The following is a 20,722-nucleotide window of genomic DNA, read 5'->3' on the forward strand; positions in this document are numbered from 1 at the left end:
CTTGGAAAAAGGAAGAAAACAGGAAGAGGGAACGGGTCTTTTAAAGCCACAGATGAAGCCTTATGATTGGCTGAGCTCTGAAAACACGCTTGTGATTTGCTGGTTGTCCGATAACGTCATCGCCGGCGCTCACCCAATCAGCGGCCTCACAGCCTTAAGGCGGTGTCACACTGGCCGTTTTCCTCTAACCGTTGTGGCTACTGGCAATGCCTGTACGCCTATCCGGGAGCGATTTGTCGATTGTCTGTAAGCTGGTGTCACACTGGGCCTTTTTCTTCCCACCACGTTGGCGGCAGCTTGGGCAACCGGCAACTTTTCCGGGCGTGCGTCACACACATAGGGGAAATTAGAAGGGTGTGGGAGGGGAGGTGCAGAAGGGAGAGTCAGGTCATGTCATGACACACACACACACACACACACACACACACACACACACACACAGAAAGGAAAATGAGAAGGGTGGGGGGGAGGGAGGGGCAGAAGGGAGAGTCAGGTCATGTCTTGACCTGAGTCAGGTCATATCCTGACCAAAGCCCTGATCTGACTCTCCTTTCTGCCCCTCCCTCCCCACACCACTCTCATTCCCCTTCTGTGTGTGTGTGTGTGTGACAAGTCAGGATATGACCTGACCTAAGTCAAGTCATGTTTTGACCAAAGCCCTGATCTGAGTCTCCTTTCTGCCCCATCCTCCCCACATCCTTCTTATTTCACCTTCTGTGTGTGTGTGTGTGTGTGTGTGACAAGTATGGCATGACCTGACCTACTATACATTTCAGCGGCGGACAAACGCTGTTTTTCGCAAATATCTCCTAAACGAGTTGTTGGATCAGTATGATATATCAGCACACTACAATTAACATCCGGACCTAATTTATGGCTAACATCCCATATTACTATATGTGTTATGTGAGGAGTTTACTCGTGAAAAATAACACAAACCCGACGCGTCATGTTGACGCATTCGAAGGAAAGTGTGCCCCCCCCCCCAACACCCTCCCAAACTATTCCTAACCACAACTACTTCTCCCCCTTCTCGCCCTCATCTCCTAAACGACTCATTGGATCAGTATGATATTTCAGCACACTACCTATAACACCCGGACCTAATTTATGGCTGATATACCATATTGCAATATGTGTTTTGTTAGGAGTTTACTGGGGGCAAAGGGACAACATTGTTGCTAATGGATGCGCCTCGGCAGTCAATGAGTTATATCCTGCCTCTGCTTAAGTCATAGCCTCGAGCTGGGGAAGGGGGATGGTGTGAGTAGAGGGGTGAAGAGGGAAACGAGGAGGGGGATACTGCGATATTGGGGTAGGGAAGGAGTGGCCTGAGGGTTGTTCGGGGCGTTGGTGGAGGGGTTAGACGAGTACCCCACACTCGTCCGATTCTGTATAACACCTTAGATATGATGACTGGATTAGGCTTAATATCAGTCAGTAGACTCCTAACATAACACATATTGCAATATGGTATATCAGCCATAAATTAGGTCCGGGTGTTAAAGGTAGTGTGCTGAAGTATCATACTGATCAAATGATTCGTTTAGGAGATATTTGTGAAAAACAGCGTTTGTCCGTCGCTGAAATGTATAGTAAGTCAGGTCAAAGCCCTGACCTGACTTCTTTCTGACCCTCCCTCTCCACACCCTTCTCCTATCTCCTTGTTTTCATCCTCTCTATCTCACCTTTCACGAGAGGGGCTCAAAACCAGAGTGAAGCTACACACCTCTCGAGTCGGGGGCTCGCGTGGTATTGAGGCTGCGCCGAGTTGAACCAAACGTGACAGGGAGGAGGTGGTGGGAAGTTCAAACGCAGTTAATGTTAATAAGTCTCTCTCTCGCCATAGCCACAATGTTTGGAGGAAAACGTCCAGTGTGATCCTACCTTTTAAGGTAACGTGCGTGACGCCGATGGTAAGTAGACGTGACCCGTACATATCAAAGCAGCGCGAAACTCGGAATGATAATGCGTGAAAGTCGGGATGGTAAGAATTTAGGACTAACTACGAAACTCGAGGAACGTGAAACTCGGATAGCGCGAAACTCGAGAGGGTACTGTATATATAATTATTCAAGGAGTATCTGTAATGTAAGTTTCACTTGAGAGCATTCTCATGATAGTTTGAGCATTCCCTGCCTTTGTTGGGTGTTACATGGGGAGTCGTGAGTCATTGAAAGCCTCAAAGCTTAAAACAGATGATCGTTAAATTCATTACACCTACGTCAGCTTTAATGTGTACTCACTCACATAGTGTGGTTATATATATTATTTGTTTATTTTCTTGAAAGCATACTTTTAGTAAGTTTGGTATAGTTGATGGTATGCTTGTTCGACATACATGTGAAGGCAGATCAACAGTGTTCTGTATTTGTGCCCCTGTTGTTCTTAGCTGTGTTCATTAAGTCATTCAGGTCATCTTTAATGATTTAATCATAAAAGTCATCATAAATACAGTTCTTTGTTTTTAGTCATGTCTGTTTATCATAAGTGTTTTGTAATAGCATTGTTAGTTATTTAGGCTAACTTTCAGAGTACCTGCATTAATATTTTTGATGTTTTATTCCCTCCTGCTGTTGCATTGTGACCTTACAATCTAGCAATCATTATAGTGACTTTTCTAACACTATCCCCTCCTTCACTCTATATCTTGTGAATTTCAACTTCATCTTCAACCTTTTGTCTAGCAATGCCCCCTCCACCACCCTTGATCCAGTTTAGTGTCAATTTCAATTCAACCATTTATTTTTATGTACGAGAATGTTGTCATGATTTAGGTCATCTTTTTCTATTAAACAACAAAATTAACCTCAGCCAATCAGAAATGACACCAGCAAAGGGGCAGGCCTAAGGGACAAGTTGCCTTTCATCAACTATAGCAAATCCTTTTTTAATGTCTTGGCTTGTATGATAATGTTTGAATCATGTTTAAAATGCCATACATTAAACAATCTTACAAAGATGTTTCGAGCTGCCCAATGATATAAAGGCCACACCACCAACCTTGATTGTGTTACAGGATACCTGTCAAACACTGTTAACAATATGACAAAAGCTCCAGTTCTCAAACATTCACCTGTAGTTGCATTATTTATTTTCCAATAATTATCATCCAGTTACAACATTTTAATGAAAAGGAATATATTCAGTTGCATTCTTTTTCCCTCGTGAGCTAAGATGTCGAGCATGTCCTAATATATCTGACAGGAACAGCATGTTGGAGTGTGCCAAGGCAGTTGTTATTATGTGTTAAGCTATGTTTTTGACATCGCTGGAATAGACTACCATATCCTTGCACTCCATCACCAAGTACCACCTTGAGTCCTGTCCCTCAATCTATGAAGCATCCCCCTCTCACACAGAAACCCAATTGTGAATTCACCAGTCAACAGTCAGTCACTTGCTAGTGGATCTGATCATGATTCTGTGCAATTCTTTGAATCTTGATTATTTCCATACTGCCTCTGTTCAGCAGTTTCTGTGTTCAAGGTAGCAACATTTTCAGGTAAGATCTAGTGCTTAAACAAAAGTAAAAGTTGGCCCCTTCAAAGCTTTGATGTGTTCCATTAATTAAGGAAAACCCTGGAAGACAATATTTTGTACAGCAGGTATATCATTTCTGGTTGTTACTCAAAAGTCATCAAGCTCTTTCTTTTCTCAGTATAACACAATATTATGCTCAATTATTATCTCAGGTTTCCAAATTAATTTTCATGAGCTGCCATCCATCTTGGTACTGAAAAAAATTGCACAGCAGGTTTAATTTGTACAGTATCATTACTACCATTACCTTCATTATCATAACATTTATCAGTCATTACACTCATGATCATTACCATTGTGAGCCATGTGACGTGTCCATGTCTACATCATTTAGCTTTGGAAATACCTTAAAAAGACAGCTACAGCAATATGAAGTTCACTGTTCTTTGGTGCAGGAAATTAATCATCCCTGTTTTGAACACAATGTATATCCATATGAGTCAACATTAATACTATGATATGTTCAGTGAAGGACTAGAAGCTGCTTATTTTTAGTGGGCAGCACTATTTGTCTGATCCTTCTGTTGGGAGTTTAGTCAGCAGCACAAGATTGAAGGGACAAAAGCATCACTGTAAAAGTTGATGCTTTAAATCTAGCCTTAAAGATTGCTAAGAGAAAAAAATTGACTTACACTAGTATATACGTACAGAATGCTGATTGAACCATATTAAACATGAACCCTGTCCAGGAGAAGGATATAGTTTGTTTACAAACCTCTTGTCATAATTGGACGTAATGGGTTCAGTTAGCAATACTTTTTATTGATCTACTGGAAAGAATAGTGAGCATAAGTACATATTAATGTTTCCTAACCACCAAATCCATCATTTAAACTTCTTCTCAATATTTGGAAATTCCTGTTTTTTTTTTTTTTTTTCCATACCACTTTTACCTTCCTTCCAATTTTGTGGTACAATTTAAACAAAAATATGTATCCATCATACCCTTAAGTTGTTATTCAGCAACCACTTTCCATCAGTAAGTCACTCTCCTCTCCTGCTTGTTCATCCTTCTACTCTCCCATTTCCTTACATAACCATCCTTTCACTCTTCCACCCCTTGTGGTGCTGTGCAGAAAGGGGTTACCAAGTCTACCCATCAAGTTTAGAAAAAAGATGTTTCAATATTTTTGTCTGCCATTATATGAAGGCTATGATGAATAGTGACATGGGCATTGGGGAAATAATTTTGAAGTTTCATGATGCTAAATATTCAAGTTACATAGCATTCCGTAGCCATGCAGTGTCACTGATTTCACTATGTGCATAAACCTGTCGCCCAAATGTAATGAATCAAGCAAAGTGTGTTCACCAAGATTCCAAGCAACCACACCCTATACAGTAAATATCTTAATCCAAATAGCAGCAGATTCATTCTTAATTAGGACTTTGAATTATTTCTGTAACCTTTACTAATTTCCTCTTATACAAATAGTAGTAGATTCAGCCAGAATTTGGACTACAAGTGATTTTTGTATCTTGATAATCCTGAGACTCCAGAATTCAGAGATTTTTTCAGATTATACTATCCTGCTTCACATATTGGCACTAATGGGATGGTTGAACTAGTAAAATTTTGTCTAGCAGACTACATGTAAGCTGCAACCATACTGCTTTGTGATATGACAGTAATTATACAAGACAAACTGATCTATGTTTCACTGAGCATAATGACTGCCACCACACTGAAAACACTTTCCATTATCACAGTCTGTTGGCAAATAAAAAATGGTTATCTGGACTGAACATGGTTACTTGAGCTATCAACATGTACATTCTTGTACAAAATCAGAGGTCCTACTCAGGATATCAGAATAAAACTATGTTAATAGAATTTGTGATGGACCAGTCTGCTGAGCCAGAGTGGAAGAGCATTGTCCACACACCTGTTTTTCACATCTGTTTGTGAAGTAGAAGTCTTTAGAGGCACAAAATAATGAGCTTGTTCCATAAATTGCAGCTAAGTGACAGACAAGTAATTGTTTATGTATATAGTTATGAAATATTTTCTATTGGTGGAAATTTTTCATAAATTCAAGTCAATTTTCTAAAACATGGGGTTTAATTCTTCATAGTATGCTTTTCTTGTTTAAATAATTACCAGTCTCTAAAGTTGCTTACAACTAAAAAAAATATGATCAATGAACTGACTAGTGATCCAGCTCTTAGTTGCCAAAGTTTGTAATGTCAGTTGACATTTATGTAGTGTGTGTGTGTACGGTGCACCTCGCCAGCATGAAGTGTTTCTTGCATTTGCTGTAACAAGGTTTTATAGTGTGGACAAGGAAATTGCTGTATTTAGCTAATAGAAGTTGCTTTTTGCTATATTTTATATAATCTTGCTTGCTCTATGAATAGATACAAGAGTACTGTTCCTCAGTGACAGTACTGCATGTATACATATATCTCAGAATTGAAAAAAGTCACTGAAATTACTGGCATGAGCAAATTTTTAACTATGCTGAAAACACATAAATCATGAAGTTCCATTTTTAAATGTCAGTGCATATAAACCACAGCCCCAGTGTGGATACTGAAGACTTTATAATTATGATCTGACTTACCACTGCAATATTCACATCCACCTCCAGCAGCCTCTTAGGCCCTACCTGGGTAACTGCCCCTCTTCAACTAACCTCCCTGAGAGGTGTGGCCACAATTTAGGAAGCTGGCTCTAGGAGGGAGAAAACAGCTGCCACTAAACTAAACTGGTCATTAAATATCTTTATTTGAGAAGTCTGCCTTCACATATTTGAAGTTACGGCCTAAACACCCAAAAGATGATTTCCATATAAACACTAAAAGTTGTTAACAGTTGGTTGGAGGATCAGAGTTAAATATTTTTTGACATGTAGAACTGATGAAGTATCTCTTACAGCCCAATAAATATTCTAAGAATGTAAGCACTAGACTGCACCATTAACAGTTACCCAGCCCAGTGAAGATCATATTACAGCTGGAGTCGTTAAATGTTGTATTGACTTGCAGACATTAGACAGAGTTCTAACAACTTGGTGAACCAGCTGAACTTTCTAGGGAAAGTGTATTTTCTACTGTAAGGGAAAATTAATTTTAAAGTTTATAATGAGCACATTATTTTTCTGTCTACAGTTTAAGCAGAGTTGGGATCAATAATCACAACTGAAAAGGACATTTACATTCAATACAACTCACAAAGTTCTTGTAAATAAATTCACTTAATTACAGAGTTTACTTTTCAAAAGAACTGGTCATCCATCAGATAGGGAATCTCATTATTATCCTTTTCCGGAGGTAATCATGTTGTCCACATTGTCCTTACTCTGTACTGAAGTGTGTCACAAGGGAATTTTCCCTTTCTGTATGTGGCCCTTATGACCCACAGTGTAGATTTTACAACATGCATTAACAACTGGCATGAGTGTTAAAGTAAGGCTGGAATATTAGCGATATCAGTGTGATATTCAGAATACAGCAAAGGTCCTTTAATCTGTAAATGTCTTTTTTTTAGCTATTTTTTGTGCACTCCAGACTTCAGTTTCTATTATTGGATTACTCTTGCCTACCTTCAGAAAATCAGACTGTTTTTAAAGATTATAGTGTCCTGTTTTCAAGCATTTGTGTTTTTTTTAGCATTGATGACCAGTGTAATCTGGATTAATGGACTTTTAATGTACCATCACACAGTAGGTCATGATTGACTTCTGGGTAGGGACACAGATCACGAGGTGGGATGGTAAATGAGCCCATGTAGAAAGGTTAACGTGTCCCCAGGTGGGCAGGCAGGGCTGCAGCGTGTCAGCACAGGTGTGTTGGCTTTAAAAGGGTGCTCTGACTTGTTATTACTCTGGAATATTTATCCCTGTGTACACATGTATCTTTTTGTACAGAGATAAGTAATGTTACAAACCATGTTACTCCTGCTGTTAGTTGTCAAAACTTTTATTGAATCTCAATATGAGCAGATTTTACACTAGAGAGCCGGTTTCCACAAACATACAATAAGCAATATATCACCAGTTTTCTTGACTATCTGGTAATAAACAGTGGTTTATTGCAGTCACTAAAAGCCATTATAATTGTAGAAACACAAAAATGGCATGTCAACTTGACTACTTTGTAATGCATTGTGTGGGCTTTTTTGTTTTTTGGATATTTTTTAGTTGCTGTAACCTGACACTGCAGGGGCAAACCTTTGAAAGTGAGATAAAAATAAAGAAAATGGTTATAACATGAACTTCTAGTACCATAGGACGTCAAAATACAGTGGATATGTTTGGCCATCTTTGTGGAAAATTGCTATTTCAACATACAGACAGCCAGTGGTTTTACATGTATAGTTGTCAGCATGCACAAACCACTATTTCAACTTTGAGATGCCTAGCAAGTCCAGAAAATAAATGTTTCAAGCCTTGTAGACACTGAGTTTTGCAAAGATGAACAGTCAGTGAACCTGTAACAGTAAAATGTAATTTATGAAGTAATACTCCTTATGCTGTTCCTAATTACAAATACTTCAGTGACGAAACTGTCTTTTACCTTTCATGTTTTCTTGTGTGTGTGTGTGGGGAACAACTCAGTTTCTAGTCATGCCTCCATCCCTCTTTCTTTCCCTCTCAGCCACATAGGGTTGCAGTTTTTTGTGTGTGGGTATTTTATCACTTTTTTTTTGTCTTTAGTTGTTGTGAATGACTTATTTACTGTTGCTGTAATATAACCTTCCAATATAAATGCTAGGATGTAAGGGTTGTTCAGTGTTTTCACAAGTGTGTCTATGCACAAAGTTTTATTGACATTTTTACAATTTGTGATATGCCTTGGTGTTTGAGTTTCATGAATGGCAAAACCCATCTTAACCCCTTCACTATGGCCGGGCCAAAACAGCGCCCCACGCCGTATCCAGGATCGCCGTGCGCGCCAAATTTCAAATGTCGCTATTGAACATGACAAGTTTTCAGCCATAAACTCAACATAATCATCATGTATTATATATGAAAACATGCAAAATTAAATGGTGCACATAAAGAAACTCATTACAGCCGGGCCAAAACAGCACCCCGCGCTGTATCCGGGATCGCCACGCACGCCAAATTTCAAATGTTGCTTTTGAATATAACAAGTTTTCAGCCATAAACTCAACATAATCATCATGTATTATATATGAAAACATGCAGAATTAAATGGTGCAAATAAAGAAATTCACTACGGCTGAGCCAAAACAGCGCCCCGCGCCGTATCCGGGATCGCCGCACATGCCAAATTTCAAATGTTGCTATTGAATATAACAAGTTTTCAGCCATAAACTCAACACAATCATCATGTATTATATATGAAAACATGCAGAATTAAATGGTGCACATAAAGAAACATAAATTAATTGATAATTTTGAGATGTAAGCATAAATATAGATAAAATAACTCGTATATTGGCTAAAGCAAGCCAGGACGCAGTATGCGCGTCCTCGGATATGGTATGGGGCATGCAAAGGCGCAGTATATATGTCCTCGTGTTGAAGGGGTTAATGGAAAATAATTTATGCAAGTTTGCTTTAAGTGAAAATAACCAGATATCCTTGATACATAATGCACTTTTTTACTCTCCATTCCTATTTTTTAATAATTATTTATAAATGTTTTGTAGGTACAGATAGATTTTTCAGGTTTAATTGTGCAGAATGTTGGGATAGGTAATAAAAGTTGTTGCCTGATTATACATGAATATATGAAAGATAAAAGATTCACTAGAGATGCTTCAGTTTCTCTGCAGCATAGCACTCATTGTTCATATTATGTAATTGGCATTGCATGTAGTCCTTGAATCGTACCAAACATGCTAATAACGGGTCGTTAGCCTGACAACGACCCATCAGCGTAACATGAATATCCATTACTTTACCTATTCCATGTTTGGTGGCAGCACGGCTTTAAGGGTTCACTCTCAGTCTGAGTTAGTTCAAGGAATCATTGGTGTTTCTGGCTTGAGTCATGTTTGTACAGTTCACTTTCAAGAGAGACAGACAGACATGTGAAATATATTTGGATACCATTTTGTATCATGGTATGTTGAATAGTATCTTGCAGCATAGATGTAGTTGTAAATTAAAGAGCTGCTTATTTATTTGTTTGCAGAGAAACGAACATATTTATTATAAAACTTTCAGAGTTGCTTTCAGGATGAAATATATGTAATAGCATAATTTTTCTATTCAGCATAATAATGACAAGTACTATGTACAATACTGTCAGGTGAGAAGCGTCAATTTATTGCATTTTTTAGCTTCATTGTTTCACCAGTTGACACACTTGGTTGTATGTTGTATGAGCTATACCACAGTAAAAGGAAACTGGACCCTTGTTTTATATGTGACCATTCACAAACTTGAATAAAGAAATTTGATCTTTTTTTTTTATACATACAGAAAAGACAAACAACAAAGTTGATGAATAGAGCAGACTGAAGTTAATTACTTACTCTGCAAATTTTATTAAGAAAAAGTAGGGGTGTATCACAGCTTTAGCATAAGAATTGCAACCAATTCCAGTGCATGTGCAGTAGGAGTACCATTTCTGACAATGATTTTTATGCCTAATATTTTAGGACAGCTGGACAAATAGCCTTGATTTACACTATTAAGTGTTGTGTGAGGAGCCTGCTACATACGCCAAATGTAAATCCTTACAGTTTATCATTGGTGTACCTAACAGGGAGAGAATGAGGGAGTTACTTGTGAGTTACCAATGAATGGGAACCAAAATATGAATAACAGGAGCTGTATTTTTCAAGAATAAAGAATGAAATGAGGGCTCAAAAGCCCCATCAAAATACTCTTATAAAAAAAAAAAAAAAAAAAAAAAAAAGGAGGGGGCCCATAGCAGGTCAAGAGCCTTTGACTCTTAAATTACGCTTTGTCCTTGCAGTCCATTGTTCATTCAGTGTTATGTTTGTCTGCTGATCAAGACTGATCAATAAAATTTGGGGCATAATATTGTTTCTGAACATATGACTAACTCATAGAACACTGCTTTGGGTATGCATGGAGGTGGCCACAAGAGTGCTTCAAGGCCCCCTTTACCTGTACTGAGACTTTGCTGTACTGTATTGAAAAGGTTTGTTGTGCAACTGCACTTGACATCATCCCTGTCTTCCATAGCAAACATGATCAATGACCTGTGGTATGAAATTACATAAAACTAAGTATATGTGATAATAAAATTCATTTAAGAAGGCTGAAATCTGTAGTGTTAATATAATATACAAAGTACTTTCATTACATGAAATTAATTTGGAACTTCCTGTACACTTTCAGGAACTACATTTTTCTTACATTCCCTGTATATAGCTGTCATATTGCCATAATACATCATAGCCAGAGCAAGTGCCAGTGCCAGTATCATATATTGCTAACTACTATCTGATTTTTCATACACTAATTCAATTTATATATTACCATTTAATTAAAGTACATTGGTGATTCCTGTACAAGCAGACTAAGACACTCAAGAAGGCACAGACAGGCATATTTCTATGAATTAACTTTACGTACTATACAGTAAGTAGCTAAATCAATGATGTTTATAGGAGACAAAACAAAATTACTACTAGCTCATTCTTTAACCCTTAAAGCGCGGGCTTGTTTTGCTGCGCCTGTCCTCCCACACGGGCATATTCAGGAAAAAACATAATTCACTTCAACCTTTCATACCTTCACTCCTACTTAACTCATGTGACTCAATGAAGCATCATTGTAAAGTACATACCCTTACCTGTCCTTTGACATTAAGTTGAAGTCTATATAACCATTGGTAGAGCAAGTACGGAATATTGAATTAGGGTCACTGAAAGTACATTATTATAGACAGTTTTCCACTTCCCTTCTATGATTTAGTAATATAAAGCATAACTTTTATACAGTTTATGTGAAACCCCCCCCAAAAATTAACTTCCGGGCCTTCCTGATGCTCTTGATGGGTGTTGAGGTCGAAGGGCCCCCATCTTGTTGATGAAATCCACTGGAAGGTGAGAAGAGGTGGATGTCTAGCGAACATCTTCTCAAAGCTAACACGAGGCATACACTGACCAATAATTAGTCAAGGGAGCATGGCTGGGTATTGTTTGAAAGAAAATGACATTCTAACCCTACTTCAACATAAACAAATTCAATTTGACAGCACGCTAATTCAAGAAATCCCTTGTCGACTATTGTCGACACCTGCGGTTTGAGCTCAGGCGCCAACTGTCGACTGTTGTCGACACCCGCACTTTAAGGGTTAAACAGTAAAAACCTTAGATTAAGAGGGAATGAGTAGTCCCAAGACTAGGCAACAAAGACCATGCAACCCTTCTGTACATGTCAACAGCCTTACAACACAAGGCTGCCTGGCCTTGAGGTAACAGTCTTACACCCTTAAGAGCAGTGGTTCCCAACCAGGGGTCCATAGTTTGCTGAATGCAATGTCTTTTGCTTTCATATAAATAGGCCAACAGATTAATCACCATAATAATGGAAGGCATTTTACATGAATGTATTAATTTTTAGCAGAAAAATCTTCTATTAATTTTGCTGGCTTAACCTCTTTCGTTGTAGGGGTCCACATGTGAAAAAGTGACTGGAAAAGTGGGAACGGGACAAAAAAAAATTTGGGAACCACTGCTTAAGAGGTATACACACTAGAGGTGATCACCCACATGGTGTGAATGGATTAGAGTGCAGGTGGTGATGCTGAGTGAATGTCTGTCCACACAACAGCCAGATTAGCCAGGCTAAAGCAGGCTACATACCAATGATTATAATCTATAATACTGTATTTTATCATGCATACCCAAACAAATTTTCTTTTGCCATTATGATGATCCTAGAGATCTTTACTGATAAACCTTTTCAATATATCCGTAAAACAGCTACAGAGTTCCATGACCAATGGCTTATGTCACTCTCAAGAAATGTCTCCTACCAGACTCTCACTAGTTGTGTAAAAAAATGGGACAGGAAATGAGCTCTTGGCAACATGATGTGTGTGACACCACACATGATTATCCCTAGTGTGTACACAAATAAGCTAGGATTTAATCTATATTCACAGCACTTTTCATACAATTAAAAACTTTTCTACTATACATCCCTCCTTGGTATTGCCAAAGGGAAAGGCAAACACCGGTATTACAAGGAATGTGATTCTCTGATGACCAAGGAGTAGCAGGAATTTTCACCTGGGACCGGAGTGTTGGACAACAGTAAAGCCAAATTCACTGAGTGCTCTTTCCTTCACTGGTGAGTGCTTTCTCTTCTTTTATCTATTAACTATTTATTACCTAAATTATGTCAGACTCCCCACCCTGTGTCAATAAAACAATAAGCTGAATGATGATATGATGACAGAGTGATGATGAATTAAAGTGTTACAAGAAGAGATGATGATTTTACTGGTGGATATTTTATAATGTAGTACTGTATTCTTTTCCAAATAAAAATTATATTTATTATGGATTTCATAGTCTGTGTTGTATCGTTTTTCAAGAATAACTTTTAACAAAGTGTTGGATAAGGAAGATAATTTGGCAAAGCCTGTTCCAGACCTTGCCCTATTTTTGTTAATAATATTTATCAACAAGATGTGGGTAAGTAAAGCATTTACAAGAGGCACGTAATGGTATAATCCAACAGATGAAGTGGCTCCTGACTCGAGGCTAGCAAATAATGCTGTGAAAATGGTGTTGTATGCATGTGCTGGGAGACAAACATTATACTGTGTCTAGCATTAATGGACGAGCTTTGCAGCTATGAACACAGTAGTGGAGGTGTTGAGTCTCTCCCTGGGTGGGCTGGCAGACTAATTCAGTGACTGGAGAGGTAAATCAAGGTTCTCTTACCTGTTCTGGTAATGGACATGAGGCTAAGAGGCGGGTGGCGAGTGTCGGGAAAGCTTGGGAGACACGGCAGGGTGATGGGCTCGGTGCTGCCACAAGTGAATGAGTCATGCACTGACATTTCACTGGTGACTGGTGAACATGCACAACGCCATCTCCACAGCAACATTTGCATGCCTCACATCACTAAATGCTTCATCTTCCAGATATTATTATTATAAGTCTCTTATAAATGCTTTTATTATCCACACCTTGTTGATAAATAATGTTGACATGTTTTGCCAAATTATTAAAAATTGAATTGACTGTTATTTTGCTGCGTCACAAGTAAACTGAATACTAAAGTGCTTCCATTTACTCTGCAGGCACAAAGTGACTGTCAAGCAGAGTGGGCAACCTCGTAATGAGCCAATAGGATTTCTGTTGCCTGCGTTTCCATGTTTCCATTTTTATCCAACAACCCATTGTAATAAGCATTTTATATAAAAGTACATCTTGCCAGTAGTAAGTTATTAGTTTGTAAAACTAAATTTCATGAAACAAACTAAAATTGTCCTTTGTAACAGTTCTCCAGACAATGTATGGCACAAGACACACCTCCAAGCTACCTGGGAAATGGAAGTAGTTAATTTTTCATCATGCTTGCAACTATGATGCAAACTTTTCATGATACAGTTAACCCGTAAAGCGTCGGCAAATACGACACCTTGTGGTTACACGTGTGCCAACCACATCTTGGATTATTTTCTTGGCGAAACCAGTCTTAAATGATGTGGAAAGAATGAAAATGACAGTCATTGCACCCAGAACTGACTGGAAGTGGTATTATGCCTCACAAGATATTCCGCGCTAGAGTTAGTGGCTTAGCAAAACCATATGTATATAGTTTTTTCGTTTCCTCTTTTTCTCACACTTGGAGCAGTGAGTTGGGGGCATGCATAACATCGTTACTGTGTTGAGAGGAAAAATACATGTCATACTTTAGCTTTAAGAAATTATAGTCACGAAAAAACCTCTTTCGTGTGATTGGTTTTCCGTAATTGTTTTTCCTTTTCTGCATCTGTCTGGGTGGATAATGTGTGTGTGTGTGTGTGTGTGTGTGTGTGAGAATGAGAGAGAGAGAGAGAGAGAGAGAGAGATTTACATAGATTTACAGAAAATCAGACCACACAGACCCCATGGTCCAGACTTGGTGGTCTGTCCTTAAACTAAGTGATTTTACATTAATCAGAAGACTCCAAAACGTTGCATTTTCTACTCTAGTTGATATTAAGTTGAAGGAAGTCGAGCTTATTTTGAAGGAGTCAATCGTGTTACACTGGACCACTGATGATGGGAGCTTATTCCATTCTCGCTTTTCTAGCGTTGGTGAAGAAAAATTTGGTGCAGTCTGAATTTACTTGTCTACATCTGAGTTTTCGCCATTGTTCCTCGTCGCTTAAGTGTCGATCATAAACAATGTTGATCTGTCTACATTCGTGAAACCATTAAGTATTTTAAAACATTCGATCAGTTTTCCTCGGGCGACGTTTCTCAAGAGAGAACATGTTAAGGTAGAAAGCCTTTCTTCGAGGATTTGTTGCGCAAGGAAGGGATAATTTTTCGTTGACGCTGAACACCTTCTAATTTAGCAATATCCTTTGCATGGTGGGGAGAGAGAGAGAGAGAGAGAGAGAGAGAGTGTGTTTGTGTCTAAAAATCAAATCAATGGCAATCACCGGATACTCCGTTTGAGTGTTGCCTTTCAGAATGCGAATATTTTTCAAATAATATGTACTTGTTTCCCATACGACAAAATGAAAGGCATATCATAATTCATATCGTACAAGGTTTCACAACCACAACACAACACTTACCAAAAAACACAGGAAATGGGGAGAGTAATTAATGGAAATTAGACTGTGTTCACATTAGCGGGTTGAGCGCCGTGAAGGCAGCTACCACAAAAATAATGGAGCAGAAACTGCTACAAAATTGAAAACTAATAAAAGGAGAAAAAAGACAATACTCATGTTAGCAGGGTCAAGGGGGCAGCATATATAGTGCGTATAATGCATGAGAGCAGTATATGGAGACGTTTTGGGGATGTTATTTATCAGAAAAAGGATGGGAGGAGGTCGACGTATCTCTTACGTCTCTGATGCTTGAATGCCTGAGAGTGGCTGACGTATCTCTTATGTTTCTGACGCTTTACGGGTTAAAAGAGACTGACTGAAAATGTTTTCATAAAACAAATGAATCACAAGAAAATCAACTCTGTAATTTGGGCTCTGCAATAACACTGTTTACTGGAGAACACAATTTTTTTCATCAGCACTTGCAAAGGGCTCAGCTATCTCGCTCTCCTGTGCTGGGGAACTGTTTAGCAGCTCCTTCAAGTACTCTGCCTGTGTCATCCATCTTGTCACCTCCTCTCGTAAGAGGTCTTTCCTGCGTCCTTTTGGTTCATTCTGTAATAATTCCAAAAGTTTCCCAAGTGCAAGTTGGTATTTGTCAAAAGCTATGCTATAATTACCTTCTCTGGCATACAGTTCACCTGAGGCACCAATCTCTATTGCTGTTTGTATCTGGGGAGTTGTTGTCGTCAGCCTGAGTAGCTCTTCACGGTTACCTTTGTACTCACTGAACTTCAAAGATTCTTGTTTAGGAAGGTTTGGAATGCTTGGAATCCTCAGATTCTTGACAACATCACTGTCACTGCTAACAACTTTCTTTAACTCTTCAGTCCTGCCCAAGTACTCGGTGATCTTCCGCCTTAAGACCACTCGCTTACTGGCATCACTTTCACTGTGCAGCAACGGAGTCAGGTACTGGAGTGCTTGACAGTAATTCCTGCAGAAAAAATTTATGAGGATGAAGGACTCTGAGTAAATTAATTATGTTGGAACTTTGCTTGTTATCCAGAAACCTAATAATATAATGATACTTAACTCAAGATAATACACAGCTTTTTACATATACAAACTCCAAGTTTCAAATGCAATGCTAATAGTCCTTGAGTTACAATGTATGTGACTTATGATTGCTTGCACTTACGACCATGTCAATAATATTAGTAGAACGTGGTTAAGTAATGAGTTGACATTTCCACTATCATGCAGCTGTTTGTTTACATAGTGTTCTTGCACCTCCTAACCAACCCCCTCTATCCCACCACTGTCTGCATGTGCTGGCCTTACCCCAGCTGGGCTAGAGTAAAGCAGGAGGGTTGCCTGTGAAACTTGAAGCTGTAAGTACTTCTCATGCTACAGTTGCAAGTTGTTACTCTACCAGTTTATTGACCTATAGTCTGCTATACATGCATGCTGCTAGATCTAGCAGATACCACTTGGCTATAGTCAGACTCAGCTATGAAGTTTGATTGGGTGAGGCCCACTTGGAGCCACAGTACTGCCAAACCCAGCCTTCAGAGTAAGAACAGCCATCAGAGTTGCAGTCATCACGTGTGTGGGTGAGGGAAGAAGTGACATGGTGTCCTTGATTGCTGACGCCAGAAAGCAACAATGTCACGTGTTATGGAATTTATATACTTCATTGCTATTATTCTAAAAAGTGGCACATTAATAGCAATAATTATACTAATTTAATGTATAAATATTATTTTATTCACAATTTCATATGGCAAATAGCTGACAAATGAGAGAGAGTGATGTAGTGGTTGTGATTCGGCAACGACATAGAGAAGTTCAGGCCCCACCCAAACGGCTTTCATATTTGTGAGTGAGTTTACTCGGTCATCTCAACTGTTTAAAGTTTCAGCTGTGTTTATTTCACCCATTAGCCCACATAATTCCCCGCAGGTGGGAGAACTAGACATTCGATCAGCTGATCGCAACCAAAATGGCAACTCACTTTATTCTCACATCAGCTCATATAGGCAACCGTTTACCATAAACAGCAATCACAGTAAGAAAATGCAGCAGCGGTGAAACTGGCCACTCATATAACAATGACATGTCCTTTGTTTACAAACACTGCCCCCTTCCCACCAACACAACCCCCTGTGCAATAATGGCTTGGTGGGGCATTTGGCTAATGCTGCTATCTTGGCAAAACTTTGAAGCTCCATTGTGTAACATTGCATAACCTTGCATGGCAAACGAGTCAACTGAACACAGGGTGAGGTGAGCACATGAAGACAGAGGCAGGTAAGGGGAGGAGGGTAGGAGGTGCAAAAATGCTGCTCTATCTCTGGCAGGGCATTTGAATAATATTTTGTCATTTAATGTAAATTTTGACTGACCAATTCAACTTAAGACCTGTATGTTGGACCAGAGCCTCATTGTAACTCGAGACTACCTGTATTGTGAAAAGGGTTATGGGTTGGCAGAACAAAATAACATATAGCTACAACAAACTCTCACAGCCTTGCACAAAATATAATATGAGGATATTTTACTTATGATTATTAACACTATTGGCCAGTGACTGAACCAATACACTTATTTTTCAAGTCACTGGTACATAAGTTTTGTGAGTGAGTGTGTAGGAAAAAAACAAAGAATTTCTAGTTAAAGCAAATATCCAGTCTCAGATTACACCAACAATTCCTAACAGTGCTCTGTCATTACTCACTTGAAAGCCTGTTCATATTCTCGACACTCATCGAAGTTCACAGCCGCAGTAAGTAGTTCCGTTGCCTTGTTCATGCTATCCGGGCCTGGCTTGTGCTCTAGATCAACGAATGGGTGAGAAAAGAATGCCTCAAAGTCTATTCTCTTGCTAACATCCCTCTCTAAACACCTCAATAGCAGGTCTCTGCACTCTGGTGATATGTTGGTCCCATATGGAACCTCTATAGGCTTGTCGCTCTTAATCTTCTCTATGAGTTCGTCCATCGTCTTGGAGGAGTATGGGGCCTTGCCGAAGAGACACTCGTACAAGATGACGCCCACTGACCACAGGTCCACCTTGTAATATCATTGGGTAGTTAAGTGATATATTTATTGTAATTACCTATAATGTAATAACTATTAAAATATTATTATAAAGAGAAAGTTTGCAGAGCTGGATTAATAATCTGCAGTATCGTTGAAACAAAAATAAACACTTATTGAGACCCTTAATATGTATTTTGACTAATGCCTTGTTTCACATTATGCCAAAGTATTATTATCAAAGACTATACCACAACACACTTTGGCATCATACTGCCGCTTCAGGACAATCTCCGGAGCCATGTAGAGAGGACTGCCCTTGACAGTACTATTTGTGTCTTCTTCTGGCATGTGCTGGGCAAGGCCAAAATCACCAATCTTAAGCACCTGTAATATAATGCATTTGTTGTTGCAAAGAATACAATATGGTAGGAGGTTGGTGAATGCCAATCACCCTTAGAATTTAAAATACATATTCATTTTTTTCCTCATAAGGGAAAATAAGGACGTTAAACAAAGAAAAGAAGAAGACTGTAGGATAGAGAAACTAAATGGATAACCTAGAAGTATATTCATGGCTGGGGTCACATGGAGAGATGGGGTGTATAGTGAGAAGATGCAAGAATATGTGGATTGAAGGAGCTGAGAGTAGGGAGATTGAGATGGTTTGGGCATGTGAAGAGGAGGGATGGTGAGAAACTGGGGTGGAAGTGCCAGGTCGCTGCTCACCAGGCAGGCCAAAGGAGACATGGAGGTAGTGTGTTGGAAAGGATTTGGCAACATTGGACATTGGAGAGGCTGAGGCATTAGACAAAGATAGTTGGAAGTGTATCACTGACTGCCTAATCTCATATGATATTATGGGAAAACCTGATGTTAAACAGATGATGGCGACATATTCTAAATGTGTGCATACCACACCATGTACGACAGGTTAACACTGTACTCTTCACCTGGCTTTTTCTAGACTTTAGTAAAATGTTTGAGGGCTTGAGGTCCAGGTGGCTGACATTCTGTTCCCTCATATACTGGAGGGCTGCTGCGAGCTGCTGCAGGAACCTCTGACACACGTTTTCTGAGAGCCTCTGCTTGGACTTGACGAAGGTTGACAGGTCCCCCCCACTGCAATACTCCATGATGATGTAGATGTACTTGTCGTCCCAAACAAAGTCCAGCATCTGAACAATGTGCTCGTGTTTCAGCTTCTTCAGAATCTTTATCTCGGACTCCAGGTTGTTGAGGGCGGACCTGGAGAGCGAGGACTGCAGGACGCACTTGACGGCCACCACCTCCCTCACCTTGCCCTTCTTATAGGCCTTGTACACGTCTGCATAGTTCCCTGCGCCTATTTTCTCAGCGAATATATAGTCTGGTATCTTGGGCACACTCGAGGCCACTGCCATGATGATGATGATGATAACCCTCGGAGTCTTGACTTGACACTTCTCGGTCTGTTTACATCCCGCAGTGCTGCCAACACCACACGGCGACCTCTGCCTCTACTCAGGGTTGCCAACACACTTTTTTTTTTTACCTGGATCTGGATAATAATGCGCAGGGCACCTGTATGGTGCATATCACGCATATTTGTTCCCTGTTGGGGGACGGGGGATCCTGTATCCTGTATCGCTTCTTTGTTCCTCCTCCTCTCGGTCCTCTCTTTTTCTTATTCACACACTTTCCTTTTCAGTAGTACGTAACTTTCCTCACTGTGATACGCTATCGCATTATAATTACTCAGTGCGGCCAGATCAATTTACATAGCTATTCAGAGGTTGCACGTGACGTCATCAGCAGCGATCAGCTGATCAGTGATCACTGTCAGCTGCCCCGCAAAGGTCCGTCATTTTGGGAGGCACATATTTATCGCGAGAGAGCTCCTCTGAGGAGCCTCCTCAACTTTTTCCCGCCATGTTGCTGTGTTGGTGTGTGTGTGTTAGTGGCCCATGACGATGATGAGGAGGCCCACCTCAGCTGTGTCCGTAGTTGACGAGATTCAACAAAGTAAGTAATTACTGTCTTGGTGTGTGTGTTAGTGTCCATCTATTACTGTGTGGGTGGGTGTGTTAGTGGCCCATCTATTACTGTGAGGGTGGGTGTGTTGGTGGCCCATCTATTACTGTGTGTGTGTGTGTGTGTGTGTGTGTGTGTGTGTCCATCTATTACTGTGTGGGTGGGTGTGTTAGTGGCCCATCTATTACTGTGAGCGTGGGTGTGTTGGTGGCCCATCTATTACTGTGTGTGTGTGTGTGTTTTAGTGGCCCATCTATTATTGTGTGGGTGGGTGTGTTAGTGGCCCATCTATTATTGTGTGGGTGGGTGTGTTAGTGGCCCATCTATTATTGTGTGGGTGTGTGTGTTAGTGGCCTATCTACTATGTGGGTGTGTGTTAGTGGCCCATCTATTACTGTGTGGGTGGGTGTGTTAGTGGCCCATCTATTATTGTGTGGGTGTGTGT

The 20,722-nt window shown here is 39.8% G+C and overlaps 1 protein-coding gene across 2 annotated transcripts; it reads right to left on the minus strand.

Annotated features, from left to right (window-relative positions):
- Nucleotides 1-8,291: 8,291 nt before the first annotated feature.
- LOC126985574 (serine/threonine-protein kinase ULK3-like) lies at nt 8,292-19,755 on the minus strand. 2 transcript variants are annotated; one of them, XM_050840732.1, is made up of 5 exons: nt 19,218-19,755; nt 18,526-18,651; nt 17,963-18,297; nt 15,903-16,219; nt 8,292-11,532 (listed from the first exon to the last, which is right to left on the minus strand). In XM_050840732.1, exons 1-5 carry the CDS (start codon nt 19,665-19,667, stop codon nt 11,459-11,461), a joined length of 1,302 nt encoding a protein of 433 aa, XP_050696689.1. In that variant the 5' UTR covers nt 19,668-19,755; the 3' UTR covers nt 8,292-11,458. The 2 variants fall into 2 exon arrangements, with proteins under 2 accessions (XP_050696689.1, XP_050696680.1); XM_050840723.1 differs by lacking the exon at nt 8,292-11,532 and having other exon boundaries at nt 15,591-16,219; nt 19,218-19,754.
- Between the last annotated feature and the right edge of the window lie 967 nt (nt 19,756-20,722).

This window comes from Eriocheir sinensis, chromosome 5 (genome assembly GCF_024679095.1).
Source record: "Eriocheir sinensis breed Jianghai 21 chromosome 5, ASM2467909v1, whole genome shotgun sequence".
Taxonomy (NCBI): domain Eukaryota; kingdom Metazoa; phylum Arthropoda; class Malacostraca; order Decapoda; family Varunidae; genus Eriocheir; species Eriocheir sinensis.